This window comes from Morone saxatilis, unplaced genomic scaffold (genome assembly GCF_004916995.1).
Source record: "Morone saxatilis isolate NCDOM2014 unplaced genomic scaffold, NCSU_SB_2.0 Contig11, whole genome shotgun sequence".
NCBI lineage: Eukaryota > Metazoa > Chordata > Actinopteri > Moronidae > Morone > Morone saxatilis.
The window spans coordinates 30,167,679-30,187,235 of NW_023339663.1; the positions used below are offsets into that span (position 1 = coordinate 30,167,679).

At 39.1% G+C, this 19,557-nt stretch overlaps 1 protein-coding gene across 1 annotated transcript in view; it reads right to left on the reverse strand.

Annotated features, from left to right (window-relative positions):
• Positions 1–19,557, reverse strand: part of LOC118343423 (ADAMTS-like protein 3) — a 52,718-nt gene that overhangs the window by 31,747 nt on the left and 1,414 nt on the right. The window contains exons 2-6 of the mRNA XM_035682225.1: positions 15,147–15,186; positions 14,526–14,606; positions 13,108–13,310; positions 12,936–12,990; positions 2,375–2,502 (exon numbers count right to left, since the gene is read on the reverse strand). Coding sequence (XP_035538118.1) covers positions 2,375–2,502; positions 12,936–12,990; positions 13,108–13,310; positions 14,526–14,606; positions 15,147–15,186 — 507 coding nt within the window. The remainder of the gene's footprint in view (positions 1–2,374; positions 2,503–12,935; positions 12,991–13,107; positions 13,311–14,525; positions 14,607–15,146; positions 15,187–19,557) is intronic.

Consider the following 19,557-nt stretch of genomic DNA (forward strand, 5'->3'; position numbering starts at 1 on the left):
ATCTAACTTCCCAAAATCTTAAATAAACTCTCCTAACTTTCACATTACCACCAGGTAGTGTTTTATAATTTGTTTAATCCATGTGGCTCTTTTATTGCTTTTTAAAATATGTTTTTGCCTTTATTCGACAGGACAGCTTGAGATAGACAGGAAAGGGGAAGAAAGAGGGACTTGAACCCATGGTCCAGCCGCTGCAGCAAGGACTCAACCCACTTTTATTGCTTTTTAAAAACCAATGATATGTCAACAGGTGGAACTGTTTCAGCATGTTTCAATGAGGAAAAAACGACAATTACAAAGTTGTTTTGCTCAGTAAGATGTGAAAAGTAGTGCTGATTGATAGGTAACAGACATAAAAGTTGAGAAGTGAAGTTGGATTAAGTATTTGGGATTTCCTAACCTGTGAATAGATAGGATAAAGTAAGATAAAATAGGATTAGCTTCTGTAAGACCAAACTGGGAAACATCCTATCTTAGATTCTTCCTGTCTTAACTTCAGACTTAAATTCAGATGTTTCTGTAATACGGCCCCTGGATTAGAATATTAAGGGCATGGCTGATATGCTCTTCCATAAACATCTGTCTCTCAGCACTGGTAACTACACACCATAGGAGAAAACCTTTCCTTCAGGACACATTCAGTGGAGCAAATGGTCCAAATATGACAAAACACAACCATAAAACCACCTCCAGAAAACCCCCAAGGGGCCAGTTTGCAGGGTGTATTTACTCCTCTTTTATCTCTCTTTCAGTTCTACTCACTTCAACTTATAACCACAAGGTGCCAACTAAGAAGCTTTAGCACTGCTGTGTGTATTTACTGTTTGTGTGGTGTATATGTATGTAAAAGTTCTTACTTAGGACTTTGATGCCCTAAGTGGGAGAAATTTCAGCAGTAGCATGGGTGAGAAAGTGAGGCTGAGCCGCCGTCAGATATAATGGAGACAAATGTGTTGCCACAAGGCTGTAGAATGATGCCACGGGGCACAGTCTGAAATAGATTGGCTGTGATGACTTCCTGAACAAGCAACGCTGCACAACGAACAGCTGAGCGGAGACAGGCTGACTGTGAGAGCAGACAGCCTGATTGTAGCTTTTAAAAACAGCAGAGATTTGAAACCCACACACTTTATCAGTGTGAGGAAGATATGGAACAAACCTGACCCAGACACCGTCTCCTTGACTTCCCAGCATCCCATCTACACCGGCCCATAGAGATGTTCTGGATTCTGTCAGAGTTTCAAGCCCCTTCTTTCTTTCCCTCTCATAACGCATTTAATCGCAATTTATTTTTGCACTCCAAACAGCGCGGAACGTTGCTCGTTGCACGAGTTCCCGGCAAACCCGTAATACTGATGCACAGGACACAACATGAGAAATGGAAACCGATGAGAAGTCATTGCTGGGTTCGGTGGGCGGAAGTTTTAGTTGAAAAAAATAACCGAGTGGAACCTGTATAAAAGCACAGTTATGTGCAATTTCACTGGAGCACTTCCAGCCTCCGCTACCACCTTATTCATATTGCACTTTATGTTAACACTCAGTGATGAAAATAAACACGATTTTGTTGTTTAAGCTCATTTATGTGTCATCATATACCAAAATCCATTTAAATTGAAAAAGTTTGCTTTTTGTGTCAAATATTGATATGCGATTGATTGAGATTAATTAATTATAAAGCCTCTAATTAATTATATTAATTATATATATATATATATATATATATATATATACAACACATATATATATATATACACATATATATACACACATATATATATATACATATATATATACACACATATATATATATACACATATATATATATACACATATATACGCTATATTATCAGTAACAGCACATATATATATAAATATGCATATGTATATATATATATAGCTATACTCAAACTTTTGGCTATTTCTAAATGCACTGACTATTACAATGTTAACTTGTTTGGGATCAATGAATTACATAAAAGATAATCATGGTCACCAAGACCTCTGTCTGCAACCTCCAAAGACTCAATATGACATGCCATCAAAGGCTGAGTCTACCGGTAAAGTGATTGAGATGGAAACATCTGCTCAACAGGTATCTTAAGAATTCAACAGGATATCCCTACCTTGAATATTTTGCGGTATACAAAGTGTAATGTGTAAGTTGAGCAGATTTTCTTTAGCAGAAAGTTGACAGCTTTAGTCATTAAACAGTCTTATCAACAGTCTTATCAAGTCTCAGCAACAAGGAGCAGCTACTGGATGGTGGATTCTTTTTTTCCTCTTTAATGATCAGATTTTCTGTCACAAGGTATTTTCATATTCCAAAGGTGCTTCCAAAGTGTGTTTTGTTAGATGTTAAATGAGGCTCACCCTCCATTGAGGCAGCGTCGTAGAGAGTAGGAGGCTCCTCCTCCACAGGTTCGAGAGCAGTCACTCCAGGGGCCCCAGGCGTCCCACCCGACATCCCTATCTTCATCTGATCGAGTCATCCTGGATGCCTGCAGAAGGACAAACCAGCACACATGCTTATTTACAAGCTGTAAATAACTCTCTAATTTCATTCAATATGTTTTTACTCAAGTGTATGCCTGGCTCAGGTTAAACCCTTTATCAGTCAAAGTAGGGCGGTTAATGACCTCGCTATACTTGGGGCAAATGGGACACTGCTGGATATTAACAGGGCCCTTTTTCAGGCCTAATAAATAATGTGGTATGGGTGCACAGACATGCATACTCACCGATACCTAATATGTTTTTTAGGCAATATTGGAGGAATTTCCAATAATGATATCAGTATTGAAAAAGTTTGATCTACTAGCAACATCAAATGCAGAATTTCCACTGTGTGATAATGGAAAATAATATATATTTTTTCTGATTCTGAAGTGAAATTTCTTCACTAGTCCTGGTTTAATATTGTAATTACCATGTGAATGTTAACAGTCTACATGTGACAATTTACTTAAAACAGTACCCTTTGGCACGTAAGGGTAAGTTTTTGTCCACTGGCTTTGTTATGTTTAATACAGTAACATCTGAACAGAATCCTAATCAGAGATAGGTCAGAAAATTTGTGTAAAAAAGAACCATCTCATGATCAACCTGTAATGTACAGCACTTCCTATGATTAACATCACTTTCTCACTCCAAACATTTTGCTCCAAGAGTGTTTTTGAATTTCTTCTCAATAAGATCTTGAATTGATTTCTGTCAGAGAACTAACAAACCCAACGGGCGTGGAGAACTCACTGCAGGGTTTAAAGTAACTGCTCTGAACCAAGGAGGTGTGAAAAATACTCAACAGTAAATTCTTGATAACGTTTAAGCTATAAAAAGCTAAAAGGCCCAGTGGGACATACTGAAAGTGTGCCATGCTGGCAGAGATCATTCCGTTCACACAGTGGCAGCAAATATATCCACAGTGAGCTAACACAGCAGAAGATTAGCACAGTCTGGTTTGAATTGGTGTCACTGAAAAGTAAAAAAGTCCTGGTAAAACAACTGTCAACTGCCTCGACTCAAGCATAGACGAAAACACTGCAGACACACTGTGCAGATGACACACACGTGTACACTCCAATAACACTTCCAGCAAAAAAAGGAAACCATTAATCAGATAGCATGAAATCAAAAGGAATAAATAATTATTATCTTGAAGATCCAGTGAGAAACTTTTAGGAGTAGTTATTGTCAGAAATATAATATAATATCCATAAGTATGTTTCTCTTACATGCTTGGAAGACTGAACTGTATTCAAATGGTTGCAATCTGTAACTTCACCACTAGATACCACTGAAACTACTGGAAGTTCAATCAGAAAGACTATCGTCATGCTTACTCTTGTATTTATTCTCTGACCAACTAGTTTTAAATCAACATCGGATGATCAAACTTAGTAAGAGATATCGTTTTTACTTCTGCGCCACTGTAAACTGTATGTCACACAGTGTTTTCCAGACAGTAAGAGTCCAGCAGTTAGCTGGCGCAGGCCGCAGATATCACCCTTCTGAATAATAGGCTGCTGAAAACATTAAAGAGAACCAAAACTTCACCCTCTGTGGCCACTGAAGAGCAGCATTACCTCACAGTCCTGTGATACACGCATCTGTTACAAGCAAGTAGCCCCACCAAACTGCGACAGCCTTCATGCATCTCACCCCCCGACCTTTTTCCTATCTTATCTGTTGTGTTAAAAGCTCAGATGAAAGAGAGGGGGTGATGGAGAGAGACTTTGATAGAGAGTGGGAGAGATGGAAACAGAGAGGATTTTCCTGGCTGCTTGTCACCAAAAATAGGAAAATTGGCTTCCCCTGGGTCAGTGATGTCACCGCAGACCATGTGGTGCTAAAGAAAAAAGAAATCTCATACTAGAGCTTTATGTGTGTGTCTGTAAGAGGAAAATTGAAGCACAATGAAGTATTTATGGAAAATAATTCAGAGAACCAAAGAGCTGAGCCTTCTAAAGTGCTTTTAAATTGTGCCCTTCAACCCTTGCGTCACTAGACCAATAGTCAAAACACATATTTATACAATTCAGAAAACCGTTTTTCCTGGAGAAGTGGTAGTGCAGGCACTCCACCAAAACCTTCTTGCCGTGTCAGTGGAACTCAGAGCACAGGAACAAACTCTAATTCCTCTGACAACGTTATTTATGCCTGGTCAACCAGAATTAACATTTCTGACATGCCTCTGCAGGTTTCATTTCACCCTGCCTCCCAGGCCGGGATCACTGGCTGACCTTGGAGCTAGCAGAGCGAAACACTTTGCAGTCTTCAACCTTGTTATGATGTACCCACATAGATGGGATCGATCTGCGTGTCTTGGACTATTGCACTGTGCTACAACTCAGTATTCTCTTGCTTTTCTCTGCCTGCTGCAACCAAAGAGACAGACTGATCCGCTAGAGAGGAATTAGACACGTTAGCGCTCTGCTAACAGGATAAAACCACCTTTTGTTGTTGGGCTCAGCCGGCTAACAGCCATCACAGACCACCGACAGTAATAACATCGGCATGAGGAGAATCTGTCCAGCCAAGGCCTTTTTGGCCTGGACGGCCTGCCTGGCCTATTGTTTGAGCTCTGCATAGTTCAGTATCAGCACTCTGTGTCTACTGACAGTCTAGAGCTGGACATTTACAGTATATTTCTTAATGAGGACTCAACATTGTACAAAGATATTCCATAGTTCCACTGGTACTACTTTCTAATAAGGCAGTCTTTATGACAGGTTTAAAAGAGGTAACACTGTGCTGTACTTACTATAAATGTGCCACACATTGATGCAGTGAGCGCTGACTGAGTGAAGATATACTGAATTGTATGTGGGTTTGAACTAATCGTCCTGGATTGATGTGTTGAAGATGACAAAGCTTTATAGTGTGCAACTGGAGTACGTCTTCATGTGTTTCCCTCCAGCTACAGGTTAGCCACTGTTGGGTGAATCCATCATTCATTTATTGATTTATTCAGTCATCCCTTCATTTATTAATTGATAATCCTTTTCCACCAGTAATCCAAAATTGCATCATAGATTTTCCTCTTTGTTTGAGAATCATGAAACATGTACAAGTGCAAATCCTATTAGGTTGCTTCACACTAGATCTCCTGCGGTGTTTCAGAGCTGGTAAACAGACTTGCATCACTTTGTTTGGTTGTAGGAGCTCATACAGAGTGAAAATAGCCAGCAGCATTAATCTCAGCTTGTGTACTGATATGGGAGTGTGTCTGATAGAATTAGACAAAAAATTGCATGCCTCCTTATATGTATGGGAGAGTTGAATGCAGAATACAGTCTACTTCTTACTAAGTCTGTTTAATGAATTGGCCCAATGTAGATGTGTGCATTCTCTGCCTATGGATTTAATCTTGATCCATTATGTTGACGGTGCATTATTTATACCTATGGCAGGCGTCTGCAATTCAACCACATCTGCTAGAAAGTTTTTATGAAACTAGAGTAATCTGAAATTAGCAAGTGATGTTGACTGGCAATGTTTAGTTCCAGTTAAGAATTCAGTAAAAGGTTCATACAGTGCAAAAGCCAAATGATGTGGAGGCTGTGGTAGTGGATGCTAGATAAAGGATTTGCATCGCATACTTGTAACCAATATTGAGATTTCAAAGGACCATATCATACATTTTAGCACCTTAACCACAAATCATATATCATTTTTACCCCCAAACAATGACAAATGCATGCTGGATGAATACATTTTGGATCTTCAGTTCCCAGCAGCCATTAGTATGAAAATCAATTAGCAACCTCTTGAAACCTGAGCTGTGCAATTTTCAGTGCGCAATGAAGTTGCCAGTATGTGCTTTATCAGAAGGGCTTGTCTGGTGGATAAACAGCTTCAGAAATCTCTTTTCCCCATACTTTTGCCATGGTGGAATAGGGGGGTCCCTCTCCAACAATTGCTGTAATGTCTGATATTCATTCACACGTGCAGAAGTGTGAAAGTGCTCCATGTGTACCTTTTGCTTCTTGGCGTGACAAAGCAATGTTGGTAGTTGACGACCTGTGTTGGTACAGCGCAAAATTAAACAGCTGGATTGGTTACAATAGGGGATTATCTGCTCCATCAGACACATATGAGACTGACGACTGAAAAATGTGGCTGAAACACCTCCTGTGTGGACACAGCTATTAGCTCAGTAAACAGTTTCCTAATGAGTTTATGGTCTCAATCTCTGTTTTCAGTCTTCTTCCATACAGCATTTAGTAAATGATGGTCCCATTTAGAGTAAAATAGACCATAAAGCAGGGTATGCTTTAGGGCGTGGCTACCTTGTGATTGACAGGTCATTCTCAGTAAATCCGTCCAGCTCAATGCACCAAACTCAGATCAAACTGTCAAACTAGGTAATGCTGATCAGATATGAATCCAGATTCTGTTACTGCATTGCCAGGTTGTGTGTCAAAATTGTGCAGCTAATGAGAGCAGCTCAACACGCAGCTGCTGGATCAAAAAAAGAAGTAATGCAACGACCATAATGCCAAACTCAAGGCTTCAAGACGGTACTCCATGTATGGCCGAGCCTCACTCCTATCCTATCAACCCCCAACTTTGACACAAAGAAAGGACAACAATCAAACAAGCTAAAAGAAAAAAGAAAGGCAAAGAGAAGAAGAATTCAAAAAAGAGCTCTGTTCACACTAGCCTAAAGCAGTGGTTGCTTTCTACAGTAGCTAAAGCTGACTAAAACCTCCTCTACAGCAGAATTGCAAAATTGTAATGGCAAAGCAATTTTAAATATTTTATCGTGTGTTTCATGTCTGCTGCATATGAGTTGAGTCTTAACCAATGTCTTTCTCGTGTGTTATGTTTTTACCATATATGGAAGATGGATTGAGTGTTTTTATGTACTCCACATTTCAAATGGGAGTATGATTATTGCGTCTTCATTTCTTTACTTTTCTTAGGAGATTGGGGAGGGAGGGAGAAGAAAGGGTTTTTGTCAAATGCTAGTAGACTTTTCTCTCTGTTCATCTCTGATTCCTATTTGACTTTATTGTTAGAGCTTGAGAGGGAGTTTTTTTAATTGCTTACCAGTAATCTAGTTGGTGGAGCACTTTTAGAAGCTCTTTTTCTTTTTGCATAGAATATTTTGAAACGTATCGTAACATTTTTTTTTTAAGCTTTAAATAAAACCAGTACACACTGCAATTGGATCAAAGTTCCTGGTGTCCTTAGTCTCATCTCTGAACACAACCTGCGACAAATTCACTACTAAAGGATACTATGAAACTCCTTGAGGATAGGTTGAAACCTTGAACTCCCAACTAAATGTTCCAATTTTTACTACCTAGTGCTGAATTGAACATTGATTTTAGACTTTAATTTAATGGATTTAAGGATATAGTATATATATAAGTTGATGCTTAATTTATTGGGCTAAATGAGGCTCGATGCTACCTCGTTGAAGTCTTGAGTCTCCCTCAGGCAATCTCTTTGAGGCTCTATGACATTGCATTTGCAAGGCTGTTTTGTTCCATCCTTCACAAAGCTTTGGTTCTTTTCCCTAGATTTATGTGCTTCTACCATGGGTAAATGGGCTACGTAGTTTCCTTTTTGCATGTTTTTGTGATCATGGGTCTGCACAGGGTATTTTATTTTAATAAACCGACCGGAACCTCTATGCCGTTTTCTGTTTCTGACTTCCTGCCAGCTCAATCCGGTCAGCTTAACAATCAAAAACAGACCAGCTGCGTATTCTCCATGGAGCAGAATGGAGAATGGAGAATTATGGTGCTTTTGGTGGAATCACCAGCATCGTCTAGAACGGCAGCTGTCAACTGGAACGTGACACAGCCATATCCAGTAGAATCATTTCGGGCCTGACAGAAGTGATACAACCAAGCAAAAGAAAGTCTACTTATGTTTCTTAAGAAGGCTCTAACATAACGTTTAACTGCGGAGGCAAGGAACCACGACAGTGTTTACAACCTGTTTAGTGTAACACCATTGATGCCTTCGAGAAGAGAGTGTGCTAAAGTCTACGCTGTTATATTCATTTGTAAGATTCAATTGGTTTCACCCTTCTCTCTGGTGGCAGGCTTTTCACCCTGCCATCCAGCATTGTAATTTGGAATAGGTCTGTGCCACATGTAAACATTGTAGAAACAACTGAGAAATCCTGCAAAATGTTAATATGCTCGGTGTGAATCTTATTTAACTATGAGAATAAAAAGCCTAAATCAGGCAGCATTATGTTTTCTTCAAAATTATATTTTCTGATGCAAAATAGATTTATATGAATAGAATTCATAGAAGAAAATGCCAGCTCTCATCCCACTCTCTATTTCTCTCCATACCTCATACCCTTCTCAAAAGATATGCTCCATCTGAAGTAATCCTGCGACAAATGTACAGTAATTCATTCAAAGCCTCCAGCAGGACTACGTTTGAGCACTGGCCTGCCTGTCTGTTCTGTCTGTGGATATACTACAAGTTCCTTCCTCCTTAGGCTTGGCATCAAGTCCGTTAAGTCAAACGTCTCAAATCCAAGTCAAGTTATGAGTCACTGGTGATCGAGTTAAAGTCCAGGTACAAGTCCTCCAGTTAGAAGTTATTGAATTTTTGACTTGAGTATGGCTGTGGGAAACGCATGTAATTACTTGATTGACAGGTCATCTCTGAGAAGAAAGGAAGATACAGATAACAGAGAACATGGAGAAAATGCAGCTTAAATACAGTTACGACAGTTAAGACAGGGAATGTTGCAGTGTAGACATAAAACGAGGATCTGCTGGACTGCTTCGACCTGTTAAGTCCGTCTCATTCATAAGGCTGGCAGGCTGGACTCTGGACTCATTATAAACGATTAAGCTCATTTCCTGGATGATTGCAGCAGAGTCCTCGCACTGGGAGACCTGGCCTGAAAATACCACGACAACTGTAAAAACCTACTGTACCAGCCCTGATCAGCAACACACTGTGCTTTTCATACACACACTTCAGCTGCTTAGCATGCTTGGAAAAGCTGTGTTAACTGAGGACAGTCAATATGGTGAGCTGTGGTCCCTTACCAGACTTCACATGAGACCTGTCAATGACATCATGTATAGCAACAGGACAAATAATAACAACCTATAAAAGATTTAATGACCATGGAGGGAAGCTATATTGAATCACAGTGATGAAAGTGTCAAATGGTTACTTCAAGCTGGCCAAGAAGTGAATAACCTCCATCTTTCTTCTTGTTGAGGAGTGAGTTGAGTTGTTTTCAAGCTCTTGGTCTTAAGATATTTTGCCCACATGGTTTTTTGGCAATCTGGAAAGTGAAAGTCAGGAAAAACGTATTATATATATTTATGTAATGTATCAATTGGTGGAACAGCATGCTGCTACCAGGGTTGTGTTCTGTCTCTGTCTGGGTCTCTTTGGGTTAACCAATTTTTGAATCGGGTATACCTATCCTCGGGTTCGTTTGGATGGTGTCTGAATATCCTCAGGTCACTTTCACATCATTAAATTAAAAATGAATTCATGCATGTCAGGTTCAGGAAGGTTTTGCACAGGTCCATTTCAGATCAGCTCTCTGGAACCCATGAGGACCTCTAATGAAGACTTGGAAAAAGTCTTTTATTCTAGTTACTAGTTACTCTAATGTTGCTATAATAATTATTAATTATTATTATTATTATTAATGTTGCTCACAAGATATATCTAAAGCAGTGGTTCCAAACCTTTTTCCTATCATGAGTCTCTTTTTTTTTCAAAATGGCATTCATTTTAGGAGGTGTCCTGGTGGCCTAGGGTTTTATGAAGCAGATCATGTAATTGCAACTTCCATGGATTGAGTCAGGCCAGGGACTATTGTGCTCTGTCTAAGAAAGAGACAAAGCCCTCCAAAAACATAGAACAAAAGACTCTAATTTCAATATGTAGCAACCAAGCATACACCTACAACAATATATTCCTCCAAATCGTGAACATATGACATGAACTGTAATGCCAGCAATGCCATCCACGGCTGCTGAATACAACCGGATGCTGATTCAGCAAGCATCTGCTGCAAAGCCAACAGTGTCCCAGAGTACAGCAGCAGTTACATTAGTAAGACGTCTTACTGTGAGTTCATGGCTTCAGTAGCTAAGGCTGAATAACTTTCTATGTCAGACTTTCAGCTCACATATACAATGCATATGACAACATTGACCATCCAAGACTATACATTATCTTGACAAACACAATAATCGGTAGAGTGTTATTGCCTTTCATTTTCCTTCCAAATACTGACCATCATGAATGTTTGTCACATAGCCAGTTAAAAACCTCATTATAATATACTGCTGACTTGTTGTGGCTCATGCCAACAGCCATAATGTAGAAACAGATATAACATATTTTTTAAATTGGAGCTTATCTCATTTTTGAACGAAACTGTGTGTTGCTAATTTGAGACCATAATGTCAGCTTGGCTCCCAACACAGAGAGCTTTCACTCATTACTCTATTTGACGTGTGAGAAAAGACTTTAACATACACTCTCTGTCTGAGAGATGATGATTTTACTGTGCTGGAGTGGCAATGATGGACAGATGGGTTCGATTACAATGTGCTGCAAGGTTGATCTTGCAGCACATTGTAATGGAGCAACTTATATATATATATAAGTTGCAATGCCTTGGGCAAATTGATTCCACTGTCTTCGTCTCTGCCCATGGATTCCCTCACTGAAGAAAAATGTTATATATGTGTGTGTATAAAACTTAAATGTTTTAATATTAGACAAAGATAACCTTACAAAATGAAACCTGAGTAATATATACAAAATTCAGTTTTTAAATTATGATTTAATTAATGTTATGTTTGTGTTGTTGACAAAACTTATCCAAACCCATGTTCCCTATTGTCAAAAAGCATTACCCCTTGTTAAATCATGGAATTACCACGTGTTATTAAACCATTTTTTTGTGAAATGGCTTTGTTCCATTTCACTAGGCCACTGACTGGTCTAACCTTGTTTATCAATAAATCACCTAAATAGAACCTTGTCTGCAAAGGAAGTAGGGGCTAAAACGTGATCTCAAAAAGCAACACATCATGGCTTCATGTAGAAGAAATTCACAGACTCAGAGCACCCACACAACACCTGGGCGCCTACTAGCAGCCCGCCATGGCCCGCCAACAGGATTTACCACACAGTTGGTACTCCACAAGCTTTTCTCGGCCCGATGCACCAACCACATGACCCAACACACTTTGAACATTTAGTTAAACCTTCCCAGGTTTGCAGGCTACCAAAAGGTACTCAAATATTTGATCCAGGAGGATCACAAATAGAACCAGGGAACAACATAGAAGAATGCAGTGCCTCACTTTGCCTCATGTTAATTTCATGGTTCATCGATTCAAGGAATAAGAAAGACTCAAAAATTCATCATGAGATTTCTCTAGCTAAAGACCACTGGTGTGGTCTGGACAAAAAGGGGAACACAAATGCTTGTCTCACATTTTGCCAAAAAACATCTTGGATGATCCCAAAGGGGACTTGTTGGGGTGAAAAATTCTGTGGACTACATAAAATATTGAACTTTTTGGAAAGTTGGTGCATCCCGGTACATTTTTGGCGTAAAACTAACTCAGCATTTCAATAAAGGAAGAACATCATAACAACAGGTCAAACATTATAGTGTTGTCTGGGGGGGCTCTTTTGCTGGCTTTGGCTGCTTCCAGGACCTTTGACGACTTCGGGGGGTAATTGGACGGGAAACCATGAATTCTGCTCTCTATCAGAAAATCCTGAAGAGAATGGTCCAACCATCAGTTTGTTTGACCTCAAGATCCAACCACTTGGTTATGGCATGCAGGACAATGATCCGTAACAACCAGTTCCACCTCTGAAAATGGCTTAAAAAGACAAAATGAAGGTATCGGGGTGGCCTATAGGCCAAGTCCGGACTTAAAATCGAGTTGAGATGCTGTGGCATGACTAAAACAGGCCGTTCATGCTCGAAAACCATCCAATGGAGCTAATTAAATAACCAATTTGCAAAAAATAGTGGCCAAAATTCCTCCTCAGCGATTGAAAGAATGCATTGCCAGATATCTGCAAATGCTTGACTGCCTATTGTTTGCGTCATAGGGTGGCACTACAGTTATTTAGGTTTATGGGCAATACTTTTGCACATAGGCCAAGTGTGTTTGATACTTTTCCCTCATCATTTAAAAAATGTTTAATTGTTTTTTTGAAAAAGCTTTTTGTATTTATTCAGGTTATCTTTGTCTAATCTTAAAATTTGTTTAATGAACTGAAACATTTAAGTGTGACAAAAATGGAAGGCAGGCTCACACCAATAATTAAAGACTAGTGGGGAGGGGTACACACCCTGTGCTAATTGTCTGGATGTAATGTTTCCCAGCCTCATCTGCTGCGTCCTGTTTTTCAGGAAGTTTGTAATCCACTGACAGGGGGAGGCTCGCACAGTGACCTGGGTAGGTTTGGTGTGAAGGATGTCCAGGATGATTGTGTTGAACGAGCTGAAGTCCACAAACAGGGTCCTTGCATATGTTCGTTGAGAGTCAAGGTGTTGCAGGATGCAGTGCAGTCCTACGTTGACTGCATTATCCACTGACCTGTTTGCTCAGTAGGCAAACTGTAGGGGGTCCAGCAAGGGGCCTGTAATGTCCTTCAGGTGGGCCAGCACCAGTCTTTTAAAGGACTTCATGACTACAGATGTCAGGGCGACAAGCCTGTAGTCATTTAGTTCTGTGATGGAGGGTTTTTTGGGGACCAGGAAGATGGTGGAGCATTTGAACCAGACAGGAACTTTACACAACTCCAGTGATCTATTGAAGATCTGTGTGAAGATGGAGGCCAAAAATTCCACACAGATTTTCAGGCAGATCAAAGTATACATCAAATATATTTTTCACAAAGATGGTTTGTTTAAGCTGATGTTTGTTCAAGTGTTCATTTTTCTGATTAGTTTGGTTTTAATAAGTTATTTGAAGCTGTATGCCATGATTGACAACTGAGCTCTGCTCGTGAATTAGTTGGCCGAGCATATGGGTGGGACTTCGATATCGCAGCACCAACCCCAATCACTACTGCGCAGACTCTGGCTCGAAATGACGTCACCAGAGAAAGATAACAGCGGCCGTATCCGGCCTTCTAGATGAAAGTCCTGTGTTTGTTTGACCCATCCATCCACCCCAGAAGTCCATATGTGGACTTTGTTGCTTGTTATACATTACTATTACTATTCTTTACTTTATACTATTCATACGCCATTTGGTGATACCAGGCATTGCTATCTTATTAGTGATGCCATTTTTTCTAGTGATAGGCCTGCTAAAGCTGAGTGTGCTGAGTGTAGGCCTCTCTGGTGCCCTCTCTGCTCTGCTCTGCGTAGAAAGAAGAGCAGATCGCACTGGCAAGAAGTCAGAAGACATAGAGAATCTGTTCAATTTTCAAAATAAAATCTACTATACTGCATCCAGCCTCTGGAATTTCCTACTAGATCAACGCAGATCTGACCAGAGGCAAGACAAGAGTTAGTGGACAATTTAAAGTGGAGAAACACACTGTTTGTTTCCTTTTTAAGGACAAAATACACAAGTAAACAATAAGAAGCAGGCCACGCGATTTGAAGTGGCTCTGCTTCTAAAACACTCTTGGTGGGATTTGAAGACGCACAGATCAAGGAGCCAAACAAAGTTTGTACAACATGAACAAACAGCCCAATCTTTGTTAGTTACTTTGCCATCTTCGTAGTAGAACCCAACATATTTCCACAGAACTGTTATGATTGTCCACAAAGCATAGCTTTGCTTGCTAAAGTCTTCCATTTTCATGGCAAACAACAATAAGATTACTAGCTTCAGGTCAATAGAGCATGCAATATGTCAAATTGATAGTTGAGTGCCCTCTGCTGGATCACGGGCAAAAGGTCTGTTGTGCTTCAGCAGGTCATTCAGTCTGAATATTAACTACTTTCCATAAAATGTTCCAATTTTGAAAAAAAAAAAGTGAGAGCTCCGCCATCTATTGATCAACGCATCAATATACTGACTTCCTCTTGCAGGTTACTGAGCAGAATAGGGGTTTGCTTAGTTGCTTCCAGCTGTTTCGATGAAAGCACCAGGCTCATTACCTGGATGACAGGTGCCAAAGGAGCTCAGCACACGTGGACACACACATGAACAGTTACACAAGTACAGACACACACAGGCTCAAACAGACACACAGCTCTGTTCTAGTTCCTCAGCTGCAGCACTGCCAAAGGAAACAGCTAAGCTAGAGACTGACAGCTCTGGTCTACCTCATCATGCTCTTTGCAGCCAGGTATATGTGTGCACGTACACAGCAGATGCATATACATCATAAAAATTGTTTATGGATTCTTACAGACCCCATTAAATATTCACTGAGCTGCTGCCAGTAATAGAAATTGAGAAAAAACAGAAACAATTTTCTTGCCACTCTGACATATACATAACTCATAAATCAAACAGGCAATTAAGCAATTTACACAACACTGTAATTAATTTTCTGCTTCGTAATCAACATTTAATCCCTGGTTTGTTGCAGGGAAGCTCCTATAAGGAGTACACGCATAACCCAGGGTTCATATTTCCAAAGTGTAATTCTTTTGGAAAGACAGCCCTCGTCTTCACAGCAGGGTGAGGCTGACCACCGACTCCTTCAGCCTGGGCTCAAGGCAGAACTGAGGGCTGGGAAAGAGCACAGGGATTTGAGGTTTTATAAAATGAGGCATCTACCTGGATCTTCTCTGACTTCCTGATCCTGACTTCAGTTTATCATTGTCCCCTAGGGACATATCAAGTGTTATCCACATTGAGTATGACTTTGACTCTTAGATAAAGCACACAGGCTTGTAGGAGTGCCAGGGTGAAAAGCTCAATCAGACAGAATTCATTTCTCTGCAGCAGCTATGTGAAAGATTTAAAAGGAAATAAAGTGTAATACAATGCACACTAATCCGTGTATCATTCGTTCTTTTCATATTCAATTGACATTACAAATCGAAAATGAAAAAACGGTTTGTTATTTCTTATTCGTTTATGAAATCTGATACCAAAAACCAAATAACGGTTCACCTTTTTTGTACTTTCGATTATTGCTCATGATCAAAAAATAGGAAATGAATAACGCCACGGATGAATTTTGATTTTGATATTTATTATTATTATTGTCTTCTTCGTGTGTTGCACTTGGAAGCATTTCTTTACACATTGTACCTATTGTATAGTATACCTATTGGTGTATGGTTTATATATCTAGCGTTTTTGTATTGTATTACTATTTGTTACAATTTATCCATCATCATCATAATCTTCCATGAAGCATCAAACATCTTAAACTTATGTTCAGTACCGTTTATTTGTGCAAAATGCTGCTCCTATAGGAGAAGATCCATTAGCATGTGTACTTAACTGGGCTTCAATAGACCCTACAGAAACACTTCAGCAAGCACAATCAGCACACGCAGTAAACACATCAGCACAAGCACCAGCTCTGAGACAGACATGTTGTATTGTCAACGTGTAACAAAGGATACATCTAAACTCCCTTAAATGCATCCAAGTTTCCAAGAGTCTTTTTAGCCCCTCAAGGAAACACGTGTAAACTGTCATCTGATGATCACTAATACTAATAAGGGTGCACAGTTGCCACTGTCAGCACAGCATTTTTATCAAGTAAATGGTGAATTAGTTTCAGTGTCTTGTTCTTGGATACACCCACAGCCGCCCGTTCTGTATGTTGTTGAACATGTTCAAACTAATACTACAGGTCATGATTAGAATGTTTTAGAAGTTGTAGAAATGATTTATTAGCCCAAATGTTTTAGCGTAAATTATGTAAATATATCTCACATTAAACTATAGTTTCTAACAGACACACACGGATTTTCAGTTTAATGATTGACAATTAAAATCAAAGTCTCCTCCTCTCCGTGAATATATTATTCATGATACAGAATAAAGGTAAAAGGTTAAACCAACAGCTCCACTATTTTTAAATATGGTGACAACAAACAAAATCTAGAACATGGCAGTTCTGCCGTAATGAGTCCTCAAATGTGGAACTGAGTTAGCATTTTAGCTCTTCCAGTTCCCTCTCCTTGACGTCAGTGGGTTTTGGAATGGGTTTTTGGTTAGATGTCTGAAATAAGGTCTGTGGTTAACACAAGCTTAAAAGACCTTCACATTTTCTTCTACGTCAGTAAATACTCCTATTTGAAGCTTTTACAGGTCTTAAAAAAGGTGGTTGCTAACAAGTGTCTAAATGAGACTACAGAGGTTGTTGGTGACATTAAACACAAAGACTTATCTGCTCACTAGTCCGCCTTTACAGCCGCGTTGTGTTTATACTCGCACTCTAGGAAAATATTTTAACTCAAACTTTACAACTTGTAGATTTTAATTACAAAGTTGGAAGTTTAGTGGCAGTGACATTGAAGTCACACAACTGTGGTGTAATTTGTTCTTTTTATTGGAAGTCATAAAAGTGGTGTTCATTTGTGAATTTTATCTTGCTGAACAAAACATTTTTTAAAAAGTATCATAAACCTTTGTTTGCCACAGAGTTCATTTCTTGCAATCATCCAAAATCCAATGGAAAAAATCCCATTGGCTAGTTGTAGAAGGAACCAGGAACTTCTGGGTTGGTCTACAAAAATACAATACAGCACTCTATACATTTGAGATGGTTGTCTGACAGTTTTGGTATAAAACTGCAGTGATGCTATTATGTAGTATCAAAGCAGCCCAATCACAAATTTCCAATAAAGGGGTTTCAGCAGAAATAAGAGCAGTGGAAGGTCTTTCATGAAAGAAAGAAAGATATGCCAGTCAATCAAGGAATGATCAAATAAGGGAATTGGCAATGTACCCATGCAGTATCTCTACACTAAGCAGCCCCATTAACAAGGAAGAAGTTGGAGCAGCTAATTCTCCGCTGACAGCCAGGAGGAAGTGGCACAGTGAGCTGAAACAGTTTCTCAAGCTGAGAAACACTGAGAAAAGAAGAGGAGGTTTTGCTGGAAAAGACTGAGTATTATGAAGGCATCCAGGATTTATTATTAAAGGAACATATGATTTGTCCTATTCAAGACTACAAACTATAGCAACTATGGGAAAGATCCAACATGTAAATCTGCAAAGTTGGTCTTGCCTAAAGACGTTATGCTCAGGTACAGCCGAATATTGAAGGCTTTGAATGAAAAAGAATGAAGATAAAAAGGACAGGGATGAATTTATCAAATTCACTTTAAATATAAAGGTAAACGAGTAAAAAAAAAAAAAAAAGTTATTTGTGATTACGCCTATGCTAGGCTGGCTAGGATAAACTGGAGATTGGGGGATGTGAACTCAGTCTCAGCTGAGATATTGAGCCCAGCTGAACACTTGACTTGTTATTTTGTTCCAACATCTGTTTAGCTTGAAGCTTTGACTGTACTGTGTAAAGATGTGCTAGATTATGCATATTAAACAAAAAGAAAAGATACATTGAGCTAAAGGCTAAGGGTGAATAATGAGGCTGGAGAGCCAGAGTCTGCCCAGCAGAGGGAAGGGTGGCAGTGGAGTTTTTAGCAGCACTACTAGTTCTGCTTTGGGAGATTAAGATTTTGGGTCAGGCTTATGATAGGTTGTAAACACAGCTTCAAAAGCTAGAAGAAGTTCCAAGACAAAAGTTATACAAGCCACTAGAGGCAGAGGCAATTGTTGCTGAATTCAACAAAAATGCCATACTTCTCGAATATGAACTGCAACACTGTCAAAACAAATATCTGTAGATTTAATGGTGAAGATCTGTCAAACCATGACAGTAAAGACCATAAACTCTAAGTTTCTGTAACACCTAAAACACTGTGGTATGTCATGGCAAAACCAGAATTTATATGGCATTTTAAAGGAATTTATATGGAATAAAGTTGTTGTTTTTTTATTACAGTAAATTGCACCGTCATAGCATTCAAATGGTATTTTCAGATGTCAAAACTTTTTATTATCATGGTAAAAACTTTTATCCTACTAAATTATCGTTTTACTTCATTAGTAGAAAAAGTTCTATCTTATTTATTACAGTTAAGTTCTGGCAACCACAGCTGCCAGTTTATTACCATAAAAATAACATTCTTTACAGTGCAGTGGAGTAACTAAAGATGATATTTGGAACTAAAAAGAATTGAACTGTGATATAAAACACAGAAAAGCAGAGACATTTAAGAAACAAGAAAACAAACGTTACTGATAAACAACAACAACGATTAATTGATTACTTTCCTGTTCCGCTGCAGTTGTTCAGCTGTAAAGAGACTGTACTCACTTTAATGTGATTTAACTTCAACTGCAGAAGTCCTTAAACATAATCCAGCATTATAGTTAAATCTTGCTGTGATGAATTAAGTTGGACTGTTCCTTCTTGTATTTCATCACTGTGGGAAATGCTGCATATCAATGAGAAATAATCCACTAAAAAAGTTTTAGGAAATTATACTTTACCATTATATATTTACAGTGTAGTTCGCACCCTGCCCATGGACCTTTGTTATAGTTATTGCCCTTCTCATTCCCCTCATTTTAGCAGACATCTCTGTGCTGTCTGCTATAAAATAATGGCCCAAACATTTTTGTATAAAAAAAAAAAACACTAAGCAGGGGTGGAATTACCTAATTATATCACTATATCACTACAACAACAGAGTCATGTCATTATGGTAGTTAAATCTTATTGCCAGACAGACTGTTGATATTGGATCATTCTGCAAAACTCTGGATCATGTTCAATGACAACATTTTCACTGTTAATAATAATTCATTTTTTATACAATATCTGCTATGGTCAAAACAAACTGTGGGTAAGATAGGCAACTAAAACACTACTCAATAATTTATAAATGCTTTTTAATTCCTTGGAATTTTGAGCATCGTCTAGAATGGGCATGATCAGCTCCGGCAACCACTGCAGAGCCGGGAACACACAGGTACAACAACAACACAGAAGCACTCAACCACAGACAGACAGACAGACAGACAGACAGACAGATAGACTTTATCAATCCCCGAAGGGAAATTGGG